Source organism: Dothidotthia symphoricarpi (genome assembly GCF_010015815.1).
Source record: "Dothidotthia symphoricarpi CBS 119687 unplaced genomic scaffold P153scaffold_24, whole genome shotgun sequence".
NCBI lineage: Eukaryota > Fungi > Ascomycota > Dothideomycetes > Pleosporales > Dothidotthiaceae > Dothidotthia > Dothidotthia symphoricarpi.
Window position 1 is genome coordinate 172442 of NW_022985031.1, and position 17341 is coordinate 189782.

General features: G+C 53.4%; 7 protein-coding genes across 7 annotated transcripts; 4 read left to right on the plus strand and 3 right to left on the minus strand.

Moving 5' to 3' along the window:
- The first annotated feature begins 651 nt into the window (after positions 1–651).
- Positions 652–1785, plus strand: P153DRAFT_371041 (uncharacterized protein). The gene is made up of 3 exons (XM_033669167.1): positions 652–965; positions 1019–1431; positions 1486–1785. Exons 1-3 carry the CDS (start codon positions 948–950, stop codon positions 1691–1693), a joined length of 639 nt encoding a protein of 212 aa, XP_033518553.1. The 5' UTR covers positions 652–947; the 3' UTR covers positions 1694–1785.
- Positions 1786–1857: 72 nt separating this feature from the next.
- On the minus strand, positions 1858–4461 carry P153DRAFT_327123 (TFIIH basal transcription factor complex helicase-like protein subunit; the record flags this gene model as incomplete). The annotated part of the gene is made up of 2 exons (XM_033665318.1): positions 4393–4461; positions 1858–4213 (listed from the first exon to the last, which is right to left on the minus strand). The coding sequence occupies exons 1-2, from the start codon at positions 4407–4409 to the stop codon at positions 1858–1860; spliced, it is 2373 nt and encodes a 790-aa protein (XP_033518554.1). The 5' UTR covers positions 4410–4461.
- Positions 4462–4644: 183 nt separating this feature from the next.
- P153DRAFT_371042 (RING zinc finger protein-like protein) lies at positions 4645–10082 on the plus strand. Its single transcript, XM_033669168.1, has 7 exons — positions 4645–5014; positions 5071–7873; positions 7990–8121; positions 8172–8460; positions 8513–9041; positions 9194–9493; positions 9542–10082. Exons 1-7 carry the CDS (start codon positions 4733–4735, stop codon positions 10058–10060), a joined length of 4854 nt encoding a protein of 1617 aa, XP_033518555.1. The 5' UTR covers positions 4645–4732; the 3' UTR covers positions 10061–10082.
- Positions 10083–10880: 798 nt separating this feature from the next.
- Positions 10881–11304, plus strand: P153DRAFT_390710 (uncharacterized protein; the record flags this gene model as incomplete). The annotated part of the gene is made up of 2 exons (XM_033670970.1): positions 10881–10992; positions 11045–11304. The coding sequence occupies 2 exons, from the start codon at positions 10881–10883 to the stop codon at positions 11302–11304; spliced, it is 372 nt and encodes a 123-aa protein (XP_033518556.1).
- A 65-nt stretch (positions 11305–11369) lies between these two features.
- Positions 11370–11770, plus strand: P153DRAFT_390711 (uncharacterized protein; the record flags this gene model as incomplete). The annotated part of the gene is made up of 2 exons (XM_033670971.1): positions 11370–11522; positions 11579–11770. The coding sequence occupies 2 exons, from the start codon at positions 11370–11372 to the stop codon at positions 11768–11770; spliced, it is 345 nt and encodes a 114-aa protein (XP_033518557.1).
- A 239-nt stretch (positions 11771–12009) lies between these two features.
- Positions 12010–14983, minus strand: P153DRAFT_435364 (uncharacterized protein; the record flags this gene model as incomplete). Its single annotated transcript, XM_033673141.1, has 1 exon — positions 12010–14983. The coding sequence occupies one exon, from the start codon at positions 14981–14983 to the stop codon at positions 12206–12208; it is 2778 nt and encodes a 925-aa protein (XP_033518558.1). The 3' UTR covers positions 12010–12205.
- A 563-nt stretch (positions 14984–15546) lies between these two features.
- P153DRAFT_302455 (thioredoxin-like protein) lies at positions 15547–17096 on the minus strand (the record flags this gene model as incomplete). Its single annotated transcript, XM_033664454.1, has 3 exons — positions 15547–15893; positions 15945–17013; positions 17064–17096. The coding sequence occupies 3 exons, from the start codon at positions 17094–17096 to the stop codon at positions 15547–15549; spliced, it is 1449 nt and encodes a 482-aa protein (XP_033518559.1).
- Between the last annotated feature and the right edge of the window lie 245 nt (positions 17097–17341).

Below are 17341 nucleotides of genomic sequence, written 5' to 3' on the forward strand. Positions count from 1 at the left end.
TCCACTTCCCTCCTGTACAACGGGATCTTGACTCCACTTGTGCGCATTAGACCCGTGCCGGCCCCCACCAGCATGCGCGTCTCTTTAGTGTATTTCCTGTTCCTGTCATCGTTTGTGTTTACTGCATAGCGCGAAGTATGAGATATCCGACTTGCATAGTCTGGCGTGCAGGGAGGACGGATTTCTCATCCCCCTATGTCAAGAATTTCCTAATCTATCTGTGATCTAGCGAGGCGATTTGCCTAGAGATGGCGAGGTTTTCGCTGAGGATGCTATTCCGAAAAGTCTTTGGAGTTTGGAGGGTTCCTTCATGTAGTGAATAGACTGAGATGATGTTCGATAAACGTGGTTTTGGTGAGCTGTGAGATTTTGACCGTGATGTGTGTGCTTGGCGAGCTCGCGTAGGGTGGGTCTGAAGTTGTTCGTGTCCAAATATGAAATGTCTACGCCAGAAGTCAAAGAGCCCTCACTCTGAATCCCGTGTTCAACGTACGTTTGCTGCTGTGCACGTGCTGGTGTTGTCATCGAAACGTGGAGGCGCTGACAAAGCCAAGAGCCAATCACCAAGCTGCTGGGACCGTTGCCATATTTTAGCGTGCGTCGACTCCTCACTTCGGCTTCCACTTCCACTTCCACCTCCTCACCTCAGTCCCCAAAGCCAACGCCCACGTTACCTCGCCCGCTACACAACAGCCCTTCCGCCGCACAGCGACCGCATCCCCAATCACCTTATTCGCCACCTCCTTCTCGAAGACCGCAATAGCAACCGTGGCAGAACATGGCCATCTCATCCATGAAACGCAACAGTAGTAGTAGTAGTAATCGCAGCAGCGGCTCCATCGCCTCGCAGGATTGCGTGCGTGCGAGCTGCTATGCTGTGAAGTCGTGCTCTGCGGCTCTGCAGGGCTTCCATTACTCCACTACGCTGGGGGCCGGGGTCGAGTGGTATGCCTGAGGTCGGCTCGGTATGTTTACCTGATAGACGTGAGATGTTGCGCGTGGTCTAACCAGCACACAGGGCATACCTTCACCCCCACCAAGTCCCCCCCTCGGTAAGGCGCGCCGAGGGGGGGCTGCATACACCATCACGGGAGAGTGTGAGAGACTCTTCTGCGACACGCTGCGGGCTGTTTTCCTGGGTGAGGGGATGCAGCGCGCGGATTCGCTTGTGATGGGTATGCAAAGCAAGACCGGGACCCGCGACGACCAGACGTCCAGCGGGCATCTCGATGTCGATATGGACTGCGCCATCGACGATGACGACTACGGTGTGCACTGCGAGGACCGCGGCAACGTTTCCGACTACATCGAAATGTGGGACTACGTCGGCGGCATCCAGTTCCGTGGCTTCGTCGCACAGAGTGAGCGGCAGGAGAAGGCCATGTTTGTCTTCTTTGACGAGGCCGTTATCAATGGAGATTTGAAGGCTGGGTATGTCTTCCACCCTTGTTCCTCCCTTGTCGCATTTACTAATACTCTACGCAGTCTCATGGCCCTCCTCGAACTCTGCGCCCTACCCTACTTTTCCTGCGACCGCCTCGTCGTGTGCATTGACCGCGCGGCGGACCAGCTGGCGAGGGACAACCTAGCAAAAGATCTGGGCTGGATCGGGTTTGGATTGACGACGTTGAAGGAGTTTACACGTGGAGAAGAGACGAGTGAGGAATGGCTGTTCATGGAGATGGAGACGTAGAGGTTTTGATTGATGACTGGGTTCACTTCTGCGTGTAATTGGGGTTGGGGTTTGCTTCATAATCGAGTCGTGGTGGATCGTTCTTGTGAGGGTTCTTGATATTCGCTATTCAAAATGATATTCACATCTCCCAGAGTTATTCAGCTCCTCCATCCACAGTCCACCTACAAATCCGCCATAGCAGCATCCATATCCGCGCCCCCAAACTCATCCCCCTCCTCCTCCTCAATCTCCGCCCTCCCCTCCAACGCCCTAATAGCCTTATTATCCATCCCCCCAATCCCCACCTCCTCCGTCTTCCTCTGATGCGCCTCGAGTTCCTTGAGCCCCCAACTCGAATGCCCCTCCCGTTGCGCCTGCGTCCACGGCACACTCATATCGCGCAAAAACGCCTTCGCCGCCCCCACCGCCATATCAATACTAAGCTTCTCATGCTTGGGTTCAAGACCCTGCTGTATCCACTTCGGCAGCTGCTTAACGCGCTTATTAAACCGCTTATCAGCCAGCACCATGATCCCGTAATCGTCTTTCCCGCGGATAACGCGCCCCAGACACTGCGCGGCGTGGCGCATAGCGTCGAAAGCGAGGAAATCGTTCGGTGCTATACGGTATGTGTCGAGGAGGAAATCTAGCCGAGCTTTCAGGATGCGGGATTCTGTGTATTGGTAGGGGATGCCTATGCAGAGTACCGTGCGCCCGTAGTGGTGGTCGAAGTCGATGCCCTCGCTGACTTTGCCGCGGGCGACACATAGCAAGACGGCGCCACGCCCGTTGTTACACGCTGTGCGGAACGTCTCGAGCGCGAGGGCGGTTTCCTGCGCATCTGGCGTTTCGACGAGGATGAGTTTGTATTTCCAGACCGTGTCTAGGATCTCCATGCCCTGCCAGGAGGAGATGATGCTTTCCATGTAGAGGTATGAGGGGAAGAAGACGACGATTCCGTCGGGTGTGAGTTTGCACATTTCTATCAGCAGCGAGCCGTAGTTGCGCTGCACTTGGATGTCGTGGCGGTGCGAGAATTCCGTTGTTATGGCGTTTTGGTCGTTGCCGCGGTCGATTATCATGGGGAGGAAGGATTTTCGTGTTAGCGTCATGGTGAAGGAGGATTGGACTATGGTGTTGAAGTTTAGCATGCGTGGGTACATGTCTAAGGGGGAGAGGGTGCCGGAGGTTACGATGACGGAGTAGAAGCGCTCGAAGACTGGTTTTATCGCGATGGCTGCGTCGAGACAAGTGAAGTGCAGGACGGGGTTTGGGACGGTGGCGTTTGCGGATTCGAAGGGCTCGGTGATAATCTGGAAGCCTGTTTCGTATGTGGCGACGAGCGTGGCGAAGGTTGCTACTTCCTGCAGGGGCTGCAGGTCCTCGATGTTTGTGAGTTCGAGCGTGCGGACGAGGCTGGTCAGGCGCTCGGCGCAGAAACGGAGTGGTTTGCGCTCGATGTAGGTCAGGTCCTTGCAGTGCTCGAGGAACGAGGGGGGCGTCTCGGATATCACGTTGAGCACTTTCATGCGTGTTTTCAGGTACTCGATGAAGCGCTTGAGGAAGGCGACGAAGTGCTCGGCGCGGCGGATGTTGCCTGGGACGGCTTCGGTGAGCAGGTCGTCTGGCAGCGCGGGGTTCGCCATGAAGGCGTCTTCGGTGCGGGCTTCATCTGCGGCACGCAGGCCCTCGACGAGCTTGGCGTATTCGTTTTGGAGTTTGTCTGCGTCTGAGGACTTCATGTCTGTGATTTTCTGGTCGAGCTTGTTGACGCCGTTTGTGGCCTTGCGCAGCGAGTCTTCGGTCAAGTCGATGCTGAGCGACTCGATGCAGACGTTATCGATGTTGTGCGCCTCGTCGAACACGACAATGCAGTCCTTGCTGAGCTCCTTGGAGACGCGGTCCGCGATCTTGGGGTCGAGGAGGTAGTGGTACGAGTAGATGATGACGTTGCAGAAGGGCATCATACGCCGCGCGGTGAAGTAGGGACACTGTTTCTGCTGCTCGCCGTACTTGAGCATGCCGTCGAAGGTCCAAACGCCCGGGGGGATGAGATTGTGCGGCTCCAGCAGGTCGAGGTTATCGTGATACACGCACATCTCCACATCCTCTCCCCTCTCCTTCTTCTCCTTGACAAACCCCGCGGTCAGACTGCGACACCGCGCATCGACCACACCGCCACTCTTCTCGCGCTTCACACTCGGATGCAGACACAGATTCTTCCTGCTCGTCAGCCCCAGGCCGCGGAACTCCTCCTCATACCCGAGCTCCTGGGTGCGGTACTTCATCAGGGCCTTCAGCTCGGCCAGGGCCTTTTCGATCTCGGACATTGTTCGCGAGCAGTAGATCAGCTTCCGTTTTTCGGGGAAGTGCTGCTGGTAGGCTATGATCAAGGAGAGGAGCGACACCGTCTTTCCTGTGCCTGAGGGCATCTCGAGGACGCAGTGCCCGCCGCGGTCGAGGGTCCGCTTGAGATCGCACATGTAGGCATATTGCTCGGGGTAGACGCGCGGGTAGGGGAAGAGCACGGGGAGGGCGCTGTAATTTATAAGTAAGAATGCTTGTATCAGGCTCTATGAAAGGAAGGTAAAAGAAGTCATAGTTTTGAATGTTTACAACAAGTCGCGTATAGTTATTCTTCAACATTATGTGGTTGCTATGTCCAGCTTCGAGACGCGATGGTGCGCTTGTTGTCTATAAAACGCAAGGGAACTCACTCTATGTAGAACTTCATGTTTGCGTGTCCACCGCCCGCGCGGGATTTGACGTGGCGATGGGAACTGGAAAGTTGATGGAGCACAGCGTGAGGTAGCTTTCGAATAGAGATGGACGCAGCCTAGTCTGGGACGGGCTAGTCGTCAAGTCATGGACAGGGATGGGGCGCCCCACCTTCCGCCGCACGGCGTCATCGTCGAGCACATTTCGCGTCGACCCCACAAAGTGCGTGAAGCAAATCGTCGACGCTGTGTGGAGGCTCTCGCGTACAGTCCAGGACCGTCTGACCTCTATTCAGACCTTGCGAGTCTTCCAGCCACACATCCACATTCTTTCCCGATTATGAGCAAGCGCACGGCCAAGTCGCAGGCCAGCAGTGCGCGGGCGGCCTCGACGGCATTCGGGGGCTTCGGTGCCTCCACAGCTTTCGGGGCCAGCTCGTCACAGCTGTCATATGTATCAGAGCCGCCAGACCTCTCAGCCATCTCCGACTCGAATGTCGTCGTCTATTTCCGCAACCTCTCCAAGAAGGACAGCACCACAAAGGCAAAGGCGCTGGAGGATCTGCAGGCGTACCTTGCAGCACTGCAGGCGCCCGTCGAGGAGGGCTTGCTGGAGGCCTGGGTGCGTTCACACCCACCATGTACATACCGAGCTCGTAGTAATGCCATGTCCTCCAGATCAAGATATATCCCCGCACCTCCATAGACAACGCAAAGTCGGTGCGCCAGAATGCACACACCGTACACGGCCAGATGGCTGCCTCGGCCGGCAAGCGCATCGCCAAACACATGCCCAAGAGCGTCGCTGCGTGGCTGGGCGGCCTCTACGACACCGACCGCTCCGTGGTGGAGGCGACACAGGGCTCCCTCCGCCAAGTCTTCACCACGCCCGAGAAGGTCCAGGGCATACGGAAGGCGTACCAGCAGCCCATACTCGAGTACTGCAGGCAGGCCATAGACAAGGAGAGCACCACCACGCTGAGTGACGAGCGCACAGTCAGCCCCGACGATGCAGAGGCCAAGTACAGCCGCGTCATATCGGCGTGCATTGCCCTGCTTGGGAGTTTATTGGCCAACCTCCAGCCAGAGGAGTTGGCGAAACACCAGGCCGAGTATGAGAGCTTGCTCGGGGACAAGACGCTGTGGGACTTTGCTGCGTACAATGACGCGTCGATACGACGCTCGCTGCACCGCTTCCTGAAGACATGTCTGTCCAAGCAGCCAGACGCTGTCGCCGCGAACCTCGAGTCGATTAGCAAGGCCTATCTCGCCACAGCCCTCAACTCGGACCAGATGGGCTCTATCCACGACTACCTCGACGCATTGACGCTGCTGACGTCGGCGCATCCAACCGTCTGGACAGAACACTACAAGAGCAAGACCTCGGTCGACAGGCGGTTGCGACAGTTCCTCAAGAAGGGTTCACAATTGGGTCCACGCGACTTCTGGGACCGTTTGGTGCAGTTGTTCAACGCACTGCCCAAGGAAGTCCTACCCAGCAATGCTGCCGATGCTGCCGAGCTCCTCGCTGCCCTGCAGGGTGGCATTGTACGGAACGACGAATCCAAGTTCAACCACCAGGCTGCTTTGAAGGCATATCTGGAGATCGTCGCATTGGTCAATGAGCGCCTATCCGACGAAGACAAGAACAAGCTTCTGGTAGAGATGGTGCTCCCAATAATTGCGCAGCACTTGCATCCCACAATCGAAACATCACAATGGTCCAAACTTTCGAACGCAGCAGGACTGCTTCCAAGGGCGGTAGGTGTGCCAGGCATGGCAGCTATCTTGCGAGAACAATGGCCAGATTTCACTACAGCGCTTGTCGACGATATCAAGACATCAGCTCCAGAGCAGTCCAAAGACTATGAAAAGTCTCAGACATCGGTCCTTCAACACGCCAACCGTTTTGCGAATCTACAAGCGGAAGTCATCAAGGCCGATACATCCTCGCAATCAACATACCAACAGGCATGCTCCTCGGTCGTGGCCGAGGCACTGGGCGTGGTGAAGAACAGGAACGGAAAACCATATGGTGCAGCTGGTACTATCGCGGCGATGCTACATTCCAACAAATCCCTCGTATCAGCTAGCGAGTCGGAGCAAGAAATCGAGCGATTCGTGCAAGAAGAGCTGCCCACGCTCATTCTCTCACCATCTTCCTCGTATCTTGTGGATATCCTCTATTCTTTCTCAGACTCCTCCTTCTTTAAGAGTGCGTGGAGCGCTGCACTCAAAGCCGTGTTGAAAGAGGCCGACTCACCAACGAAGACCAAGGCGCTAGAAGCACTTCTCACGTCGTCAAAAATCCCATCGTCTTTTGATCTGGCGACATCCGACCCAGAACTACAAGACTACGTCAAGACGAGCGTGCGCGAAGCGGTCGAGGGTTCGCTTGAATGGGACTCTTTCAACCGCATACTCCAGTCACAGGCGAAGATCCTGTCTCCAGAGACCACAGACGACATCTTATCTTTTATGACCCAGTCTTTGTCAATCTCGCAAAATGCGCCGCACTCGCTACAAGGTCTGCGTCAGATCGTCAAGTCGAACCCATCCATGCTACGAGAGTTTCTTGCCGCCCCACAAGGCTCTAAGCTCCTCCAGAGCCTGCTTGTCGCCTCCGAGTCACCAAACGATGAGGTTGCACAGGGAGCGTCTGCTGTCAATGCTTCCATTCAGACCATCCTATCAGCTGGATCGGACACGAAACAATCAATGTTTGATCTCATCCGGCAAGGGCTGCGAGAGGCGACCAAGACATCAGTCTCTGTTGAGACTCTCGTTGATCTCGCAAAGCAATCCGTCAAACCAGGAACTAGCTATGACGAGATAGCCAGCATATTCCCAAGCATCGACGACTGGGACGCCGCTCTAGCGCCCTTCCTCAATGCTGCGCCCAAGCCGTCGCTTGCCATCACCAATCCCCTCGGGAGTGGCGTGTATCTCGTCAAACAACAGCAGTCTCCCTCAGAGATACGCAATCTATCCCGCGACTCAGACGGTTACTCTGCCGCATACCGCACTGCCCAATACGCAACGAGACTTCTCACACATCTTGGCTCGTTTGCCCGCCAGAACGTGCCCAAAGACCTTCAGGATGCATACCTCCGCAACATCGCGCTCACCGTTCAGCTCGCAGACGACAACCTCGGACTTGCGGGGGCGAACGGTCTTTGGGCGGAGTATAGTTCCGACGTAGAGGCCGACGCTATGACTTTCATGACTGATGCGCAGACGTTTATCAGGAAGGGATTGAAGCATTCGGCCGCGAAATGGTCAGAAGGGCAGGATGACTCGTCGCTATTGACATGGGCGGTTGAGCTGCTGGCAAAGGTCGATGCGGATACTTCGCCTCGTGCGTACTATGATGCGCGCGCTCATAGCGTCCTTGTCGCTCAGGCGATCGAAATCTGTGGGTGGAAGAATTCGCAGAACACACAGTTGCAGGACAACTTGAAAAGTGTGCGCAAGAACAAAGGTATGTCCTCATCTTGTTCGTTAGATGGCGGATTCAGATATCGCCATTTAGTCATTGTCTAGCGATGGTGGAAAGCTATACATTAGACCTGTGATTCGTACTAACGTACTGCACAGAAATACTCCCACTGATTGGCTTCCTCAATGCTTTCAAGGAGCCTCTTGCTGCATCCAAATCTTGCGAGAGGATGTGCAATGAACTCGTTGCCGACCTCACTGGGCTCAATATCGAACAAAAGCCCGAGGAAGGTTAGTCCCCCTGAAATCTCTGCTCGCCATTCACCACTCACCATTCCCAGGTCTCCGCCAACTCGTGCTTCTCAACACCCTTTTCTACGGGCAAGAAGATATTGCGAACAGTATCGCCAAGCAACGCCTGATATTCTTTGTCAAGCATGTCATTCCGTGGTTGCAAGACGGGAGCGTTACTGGTAGTGTCAAAGGAGAAGTGTGCCGCGCCCTGACGGTTCTGCTTCCGCTGATGAGCGACTTGTATGGAGAGCATTGGGGCGAGATCCTCAATGCTCTGGCGGCAGCGTGGGAGAGCAACAAGAGCATCGATGAGGGACAGGAGGCGGGAATAGACAGGTACATCCAGCCGACCTCGTCAGTGATAAAACCCGCGCTTACACAGCTACAGTCCAATTCCGTTCGTACACGCTTCCCTCAAGCTGTATGCCCAGCTTCGGACCCTCACGCAAGCCGATGAGCCCAACGACGATCTTCTAGAGGTCTGGAAAGAAACTGAGCAGCCCATCGCGAACGGTCTCATCAACCTACTCAAGCACTCGCAACACTTCCCCGACGAATTCCATCAACCCTTGAAGATGGTCAACGACGTTCTTGCACGCCAGATTTCCAAGGTTTCGCTCAAGCATCTCGAGTCCACGGAAGAGTTGTTCCCGCTTCTGTACGTCGAGTCTCAACCAGTGCAGCAGACCGCGTTCGACATTCTGCACAAGCAAATCCCGGCTGCGCAGGAGCAGATCTCAATCGATGCAGCGCTGGAGAAGGCGACTGCGAGGCTGCCGGAAGAACTGTTGTCCTTGATCATTGATGCGCCTACTGTCGCTGCGTTGGCAGAAGTCAACTTCGACAGGAGTATACCGCTTCAGCTGAGGGGATATCTGCTAAGTTGGTTGTTAGTGTTTGACCATTTGGAACATGCTGTAAGTCATTCTGCGAATCTTTTCCTTCACTATGGATTGCGCAAGTCGATGAATTCTGCAGTCCTAGTCAATCACAACCCCTTTCCACGTCCCTTCCCTCCTCACCCTTACGAACTCACCCACATGCCTACAATGCGCTAACATCTCGGCAGTCCTTCAAAGTCAAGAACGACTATGTCGAGCACATCAAAGAAGGCGACTATCTCCCCGGCTTACTGAACTTCACTTTCGACTTTCTGGGCCATGCGCATAACAAGCCCGTCGACGTCTCGAAACTGGACATCACCACCTACGAGCCAGACGTCGAGCCACCGAAGCGAGACGTTCAATGGCTGCTCACACACCTATACTTCCTGTGTCTACGGCACGTGCCAAGCCTGACAAAGGCGTGGTTCATCGACTGCAAGAGCCGAGCCACAGTCGTCACGCTCGAGCCCTGGACAGAGAAATTCGTACGTCAACCCCAGACCAGAAACAGCACTCCATACTGACCCCCACAGATCTCCCCGCCCGTAATCGCCGCCGCCCTCCACTCCGTAACCACATGGTCCGACGCCCAATCCGCCACCGACACCGACTCCCCCTTCGCCGTCAAAGTCGCCCCCCGCGCCCGCGAAATAACAGCCCTCTACACCGTCGACGAGCAAACAATGAGCATGCGCATCAGCCTTCCCCCCGCCTTCCCGCTCCAAAACGCCCACGTCGAAAGCCTGAACCGCGTCGCCGTCAACGAGCAGAAATGGCAGTCCTGGCTCCGCACTAGTCTGGGCGCTATTACCATCTTCAACGGCAGCTTGATCGATGCGTTGACGACGTTTAAACGGAATGTTGATGGGGCTATGAGGGGGCAGACCGAGTGCGCGATTTGTTACTCGATTGTGGGGAGTGATAGAAAACTGCCGGATAAGAGGTGTCAGACTTGTAGGAATTTGTTTCATGGGGGGTGTCTTTTTAAGTGGTTCAGGAGTAGTGGGGCGAGTAGTTGTCCGCTTTGTAGGAATCCTTTTAATTATGGGTAGGTGGGTGGGTTCGTGCTGTGGGTGATGGTGGGGAAGGGGGGGAGTTGAGGGAGGGATTGGAGTATATGGGATGGTATTTTTGAAGCTGAGAGATATGGAATTATTGAACCTCCTCCCTGTTGATCTATCGCTTGCTTGCTTTCACGGTGAAAATGTCATCTCGAATCGGGTTTCTACGGGCTGTGATTTCTATGTAAAAACAAACGGCTATTTTTCTTGTTCCACGCCGAGACTGATACGGTTATGAGATCGTAACACTTTGAAGTCTGTGTTCGAAGGCGTGTGGATCATGTGTGTGAGCTGGGGTAGCGGTGGATGGGCGTGGGACTAGGAGGGAGGGCTTGGGGGCTGTTGGGCTTTGGATGTGAGTATGTGTGTGCCTTGGGCGAGGAGCTGGAATAACTTGAACTATATTGGAACTTGGGGGTTCGCATACGGGAATTGTCTACGCAGACGTCATGTTGGAGTACGATTCTGGCTTGTCTTGTAGCAATCTTGCCCAAACATGCACTTATAGCAGTATATAGGTAGTACGCTATGCCTTCGTCTGGATACTAGTGAGTGACAGGTTTGGGGGAAAGACCTGGGACCGACGTGGTAACGGTCACGGTGCTGACTTTATCTACTTCCTTACTTTCACTCCTGCACTTTATCCTCAATGGCGTGTTGCCCCACATCGCGTATACAGAGACCTCTCCTCGTCTATATATGAGACTCCTTCCATCGTCAGCTGCTGGAACTCATCCACTCAACTTTGAGCTCCTCAACCTCGACTACCCAACTCCCTTTCTTACTCATCTCCACCGTCAACAATGTCATCATGAAGTCGTTCTTCAACATGTTCCTCGCCATCCTTCTTGGTCTCATTGCTGTCATCAACGCTGCTGCCGTTCCTGACACCACGGTCAACGATCTCGCTTCCAACGCCAATGGTGAGAACTCTCCACCCATGCTTCCACATAACAACTGCTCACACATCCACAGAAACCAATGTTACTATTCAGGAGCTTGCTGGCCCTGAGTACAGCTACCATGGCCGCGCGACCGCTGAAGTCTGGCTGGGTCAGACAATGACCAACGTCGGCGACCTCGTGGGCTCGAATCTGTATGGCACGATCTGGAATCTCATCAACGATCACTGTATTGAGCCTTTCTGGTACCACGACCGCTGCGGTTACAATGATGCCTACGCTATCAAAGTAAACTACCTGCGCGACAACGGCCAAATCGGCCAAGGCAAGTAGCATCGAGATCATCTCCACAACAACAACTGACACAACGAACAGGCTACACCGGCCTGGACGTCATAATGCGGTTCAAAAACCGTCAAGTCCGCCAACTACTCATCGGTGCCGTCGCTGGTATCGCCGAAGCGCTGTCCAACCAGGACAGCTACAACTGCTTCGACGCGCCGACCAAGCTAAACCACAACCGCATGTGCAACATCGGCGACAGGATCAACGTAAGTGTGCTGCTTGTTTCAGTTTTGAGATACCCCAGCTGACGCACTCCATCTAGGTGAACCTGCCTGAAGGCTCGATTTTTGTGCGGGTCAGAGGCTGGACTAACGACGGCGCTTTTAGGTGCTGTAAGTCCCAGGATGCAGTGGGCATGGTCATGGCTAAGATGTCGCCTGAGATGCTTGATGTGTGGCCGCAGTGGAGGAACCCTGGCTTCCGTAGTGAGATTAACTGCCTTGGGGGGTGCTAGACAGTTGTGATTTTGTTCGTGGTTTGTGATATGATATAATGCAAATGTGGACGCTTGAGCTCTGTGATGCTCGCGATGAGATGCGATAGATGAGATGCAATAGATGATATATGATCGGCCTTTCTTCTCAACACTACCTTCCTTTCACATATATGATGCTTGAGACATAACAACTCCATGGACATGCGAGATCAGCGTCTAGGCACTCACTCCCAAAGAAAGACTTCGACACTCATGACCAAGATGATACTTCTAACCAATCCACGCATAGTCTATGCGTATTGCATGATATTCATGATAAGAAAAGCTAGCATGGGGGCTCATTCCTCATGCGCATCATGCTCAGGATTCTTGACAGTACTTCTGACTCCAACACTAACGCCATCTCACCCACATGTCAATCCATCTATTCACCTCTCCAAACAACTCGTGTCCTTACTTCCTCCCCTTGCCCTTCTTCTTGCCCCCCACCTTCGCTTTCTCCTTCTCCTTCTCCTTCTCCTTCTCCTTCTCCTTCTCCTCCTCCTTCTCCTTCTCCTTCTCCTTCTCCTTCCCAACCGGCACGCGCACCTCTTCCGTCGCATCTCCCGCCAACCCCATCTCCACATCCTCCCCACTATCCCCCCCAAACAGCCGCCGCGCAACATTCCTAACCCCCAACCCCGATCCACGCACACATGCCCCATCATTAGTAAAACCAGCCGACACACTACTCCGCCTCGTGCCCACTGGCAGAAAATTCTGAGCCGGGGGCGCGAAACTTGAAAGACTAGACCTCGCGCGGTGGCGGGGCGGGGGACAGGGCGATGGGCTTCTATCAAGGTCTGGGCTCGAGGTCAAGCTTGTGTCGAGAGCGGTTTTGGGGGCAATCGAACTCAGACTACGAGCCGATAAAGCACAAGGCTGGCTGAACTCAAATACTTCGAAATCCTCTAGTGATGTACTTCGGGATGGGAGGGTGGATGTTTGGCCGTTCTTAAATGGGTAGAGGGCGTCATTTGTTGGGGTTTGGAACGGCTGGGTGGGGCTGGTGGTGTCTAGTGTTGGGAACTCGTAGGGGGTTGCACTTTGGAGGATATGGGTATGTTCACCGTTGTTGGGCGAATGGGGAGTATTGAGTGAGGGTGGGACTCGGATCATGGGGGTGGTCTGGACTGGTGTATCTATGGATCCGAGCGTCGAAGTCTGGATGTGCTGAGTACGTGAACTATTCTCAGGAGTCTGGAAGATATTCGAATTTCGACGTTGAGGCTGTCGGCAATCCTCGCTATCCTCAGATCTTCGGCGCGCGTCTAGTTTCAGGCTCTGCGGCAGCTGAGTATGTCTGCGTTCTTCAAGTGTCTGGATGAATCTTGAACTTAAACTTGGACTTGAACTTGCACTCGCAGGTGATCGACCAGGTAGCGGAGTCGGATCAGACGGAGAGTCCGACCAAGCTCCAGGAACCCGAGGAGTTCCCGTTTCCACCGGGGTCTTCTCACCGGCTTCAGTTCCCTCATTTTCAACAGATCCTTCTCGAGCCACCCCGTTGTGAGACATCTCACTGATCCCGGAAGCCAAGCCTGATGGCAGATCAAGTGGCGAAGCAGACGTTTCGTCAGCCCAGGCATTGAAGTCGATGTCTTCTCTCGGCGGACTCCTCGGCATTTGAAAGGGTTGGAACTCGTCGCCTGCGTGAGTGATAGATGGAGTCTTTGGACTCTCATCATGAGGTATTTGGATGAGCTCACGCGTCTCGGGAGTAAAGACAATGAGGTCAGGTTCATCAGGTTGGGTTTCAGACCCTTCAAATGCGCTTGCAGCCTCAACATCGCCTTCGGGGTCAGACTCACTTGCAGATTCCCAGAATTTGGTGGATGACCACGCGTTTGCGGGATTCACTAGGTCAATGGGCTCTATCATGCTCAGGGAAGTTGGCTCGAGCTTGGAAGGCGTCTGGTAGGGTGTACTTGGACGTCGAGACGCTTTTAGCGGAACAGGTGGATTCTCGTATAACTCGTCACTATGGCCACTGAAGACTTGGTCTAGAACATGCCTCTTTTGCACCGGCGAACCGCGGAGAGACTCAACCCGAGTATTGATTGTCGCGGGAGGGGGTGTTGATATAATGTCAGAGCGCGAGGCCTCTCTGATGGCTAGTGGACTGGGAGGCCTTGGATACGTGAAGTCTGGTAGATCGGCCTCACAGATCTCGCACGCTATGAGATGATAATGGTTCAGATACGTGCAACGTAGACATTGCCTCTTCCTCTCGACTGAGTCGTAAGACAAAGGCGTTGCAATTTGAACCTGACGTGGATTTGAGAATCCTTCGGGCACCGAATCTTCCTGAACTAGTAGAGTGTTGGAAGCAATCACGTCAACTGCTTGATAGGGCAGGGGAGGACTTCGACGTATCTCGAAAGAGGTGACGTCTTCGGCGAGGTCACCCTCAAAGAAGTGAGCAATCGCCGTTTGCGCATTCCATCCGTGTCGTTTTAGTAGTGGAATTGCATCTTGCACATGTTGAGATGTGACTTCTACGAATGCCGAGAGAGCATGGTATTCGAGTCGGGTGAATGATGCCATGTCCAATGTGTTGAACCCGAAGCTCGCACGTCGACGCTGATATGAGTAGTCGTTTATTCCAAATACGGCGTTTCCCTGGCTTGGAACAGGATTTGGACGATCACCGGGTGTGTTGGGATCACTCCTTTGCAATGGGACACTGTCTCGACGAGAGTACCCCGAAGCTAGCCTCACATCCAGGGTCGGGCGAGGGAACATGATGGAGGACTGTGAATGGGCATGTTCAACGTCTTGAGGCACCGGGGTCATATAGAATTCGTTCTCTCGTGACGGAACAGCCTCAGATCGACGGTTGATAGGGACTAATCGTGGTACCCTCTTAGATGTACGACGTGATAGCGAAGGAACAAGGACCGTCTCGACACATTGGAGACCCGGATCAAGATTCCCATACGATCCGCCCTTCGTATTAGAAACATATGACCGACGAACTTCGGTTTCGCCACTCCTGCTCCTGACCAATTCCAAGTTACCGCTGTTTCCTCTCACAACATGACTCCTGCGTCGACTTTCATTGCTGTTGACGGACATGTATCCCTCTTCAGGGTGATATGAATGTCGGGTTTGACGCGCAGTTCGATCATCGTTATTCAGATGCACTGGAGCTCGAAGCGGGTCGCGGCTATGGGTTTGTTGAGAGGACATTGCATCTGTAAAAGTTGAGTAAATAGCAACTTGTTGCGATAATCAAGCCAACCTGTGGGCGAACACTTGTGCGGTTGAGTTGTGCGGTAGAAAAAGCTCGGGAGCTTGGTTAAATGCTCCGAGGAGCTGTTTGAACGTCTCGTTACACGGACGCAAGGCACTTGAACCCGTACGAGAGGAATCAAACTGTGCTGCCTTGGCGAGGTATCGGTGAATGGAGAAAGTGATATCTAACCCTTCCAAGTGCAAGCTCAGACCCGGTCATGAGGTCAGGCCAACAATGGATACGTATTAGATGATAATATACCTCCGTTCATAACCCAAAGACTGATAGAAAACGAAGTGGGTCGGTCTGTTCCCCATATGCAATGTAGTGTTGGCCATTATTAGGGTCTCACCACAGTAGAAGATTGAGTGATGATGAGATTACTAGTTCTTATAGAGATATCCATTGTGATTAAGGCTTTGAATAGGCTTGAAGGCTTCTCATAAATGTCAGCTTCGCTACGAAAGACGGATCAAACTTACATCAAATCCGAGCGGATACTATAGCAATTTCTTGCTTATAGCTTTGAACCTGCTTTCTCCTTTCCGTAGTTCACCTTCCCTGCTTCTGCCAATGCATCTGAACTTATGTCCCAACCTGCAATCAAATCTTCGACTACAGCAATCTCATCCTGGCCCCAGACTACGCCACCGACCAGCTCCCCATCACGGAGAACACGGTACGTAGGCACACCACAAAGACCCAGCTCTTTTGCCTCAGCTGTCAACTCTCTGAGTCTAGTCTTGGCTGCCGGCGCGTTTGCTCTCGTGATAAGCTCAGCGCCGTTGAAACCACCTTTATTGAGAACAGCGGCGAGTACCGCTTCATCAGAGACATTAGCGTCCTGTTCCCAGCACGCTGAGACTGTTCGTCGTTAGCTATGAGTTCGTACCACTTTCTTGCACTGTATCTTACAAAGTAGTGGTATTGTCTTTGGCTCCACAATGCTCACTCTCAGTACAGTCGGCGTCCGAATCGGGAACTGACTCGCCCAACAGAAGTCAATTTTCGCATCTTTCCCACCCTCTTGCGTATTGACAGCATTCCAGTATGCTGTCCAATCCGCATGGTCCTGTCTTGACCAAAGTGCTTTGGCCTTTGAGATAGCCAACATTGGCATGTTCGGCGCACCGATTTCTTTGAACAAGATCCCCAAAAGAAACGGCTTCAGTTCGATCTCGAGGGAGGGAAATGTGCGTTGCAAGCGTGCGAGCTGAGTGTAGCCGAGAAACGCCCACGGCGAGCTGAAATCGAACCAGAATTGGACTTTCGTTTTGCCCTTGGGTGTGTTGGTGGGTACACAACGCGGCATCAAGCTTCTCAGTCCTGATACGTTTCCCCACTCATTCTTGCCATTCGAGAGAGAGATCAATGTAGCTTCAACAAAATGCATGCGGTCCTGTCCCCAAAAGAACCGGCCTTTTTTGCTGTCGCCTCCAACGTCACTCCACAACGCGTCTGGAATCCAGAAACCAGGTACCCCGAACGCTCCTCTCTCAATAGCGTCGGCCGTAGCTTGTTGCAACTCGCTTTTTGCGTGAGCGTCGGAAAAGCACCACTCGCCCAGTTTCTCGCCGCTTGCGATTCCACTTTCTTTCACGATTTGTAGAAGAACATTGTTATCACTAACATCTCTCCCTTCGACCCAATACGCGCTGTATAACCTGGCAGTCAAAATCCTTCTTTCTACGCCATCAGGAACACAATACAGAAGTCGTAGCGCGTTAACTGTTTTCCTCGGGTGTTGGGGTGGCGGGTTATCCCTGATCTTGTACCTTTTGAACGTTCGGACTATGGATTGTTTACCAACGGCTTTCTTTGCTGGGTTATACACATCAGATGCCGAGCCTCCAGCGCCTTGGGGTGCTGCAGTCGCGCGATAGATGGCGCCTAGGAGGACAGGTCGATGAATCAATGTTGCATTTGTTCGTTCCGCAAGTGCCTGAACTCTTGTAGAAGCAATATAGGCGAAAGGACACGATATCTATAGTCTGAAGTCAGTGACATCATTGCGATGGAGCAAGGGAGATATACATCATAATGAAACTCTAGGATAGGTGACGACATGGTTGTAGTTTGAACTTTTCGCTGCGAATTATTTCTATGGTTCTCGAGATGTACTGACGCGCCGTCGGGGAACGATTGACGCGCATCCAGAGTGTGGGGTAATCGAGGCGCGCAGCCGAGGTTCATATTTCATGATGCAGGAACGATCCTGACTCTCGGTCAAGTGTGAAAACGAGAAGTAAGCTACAAAGGGTGCGGCCCAGAGCAAATTAGATATACAGTATATACAGTAGCGTCTTAGCTTA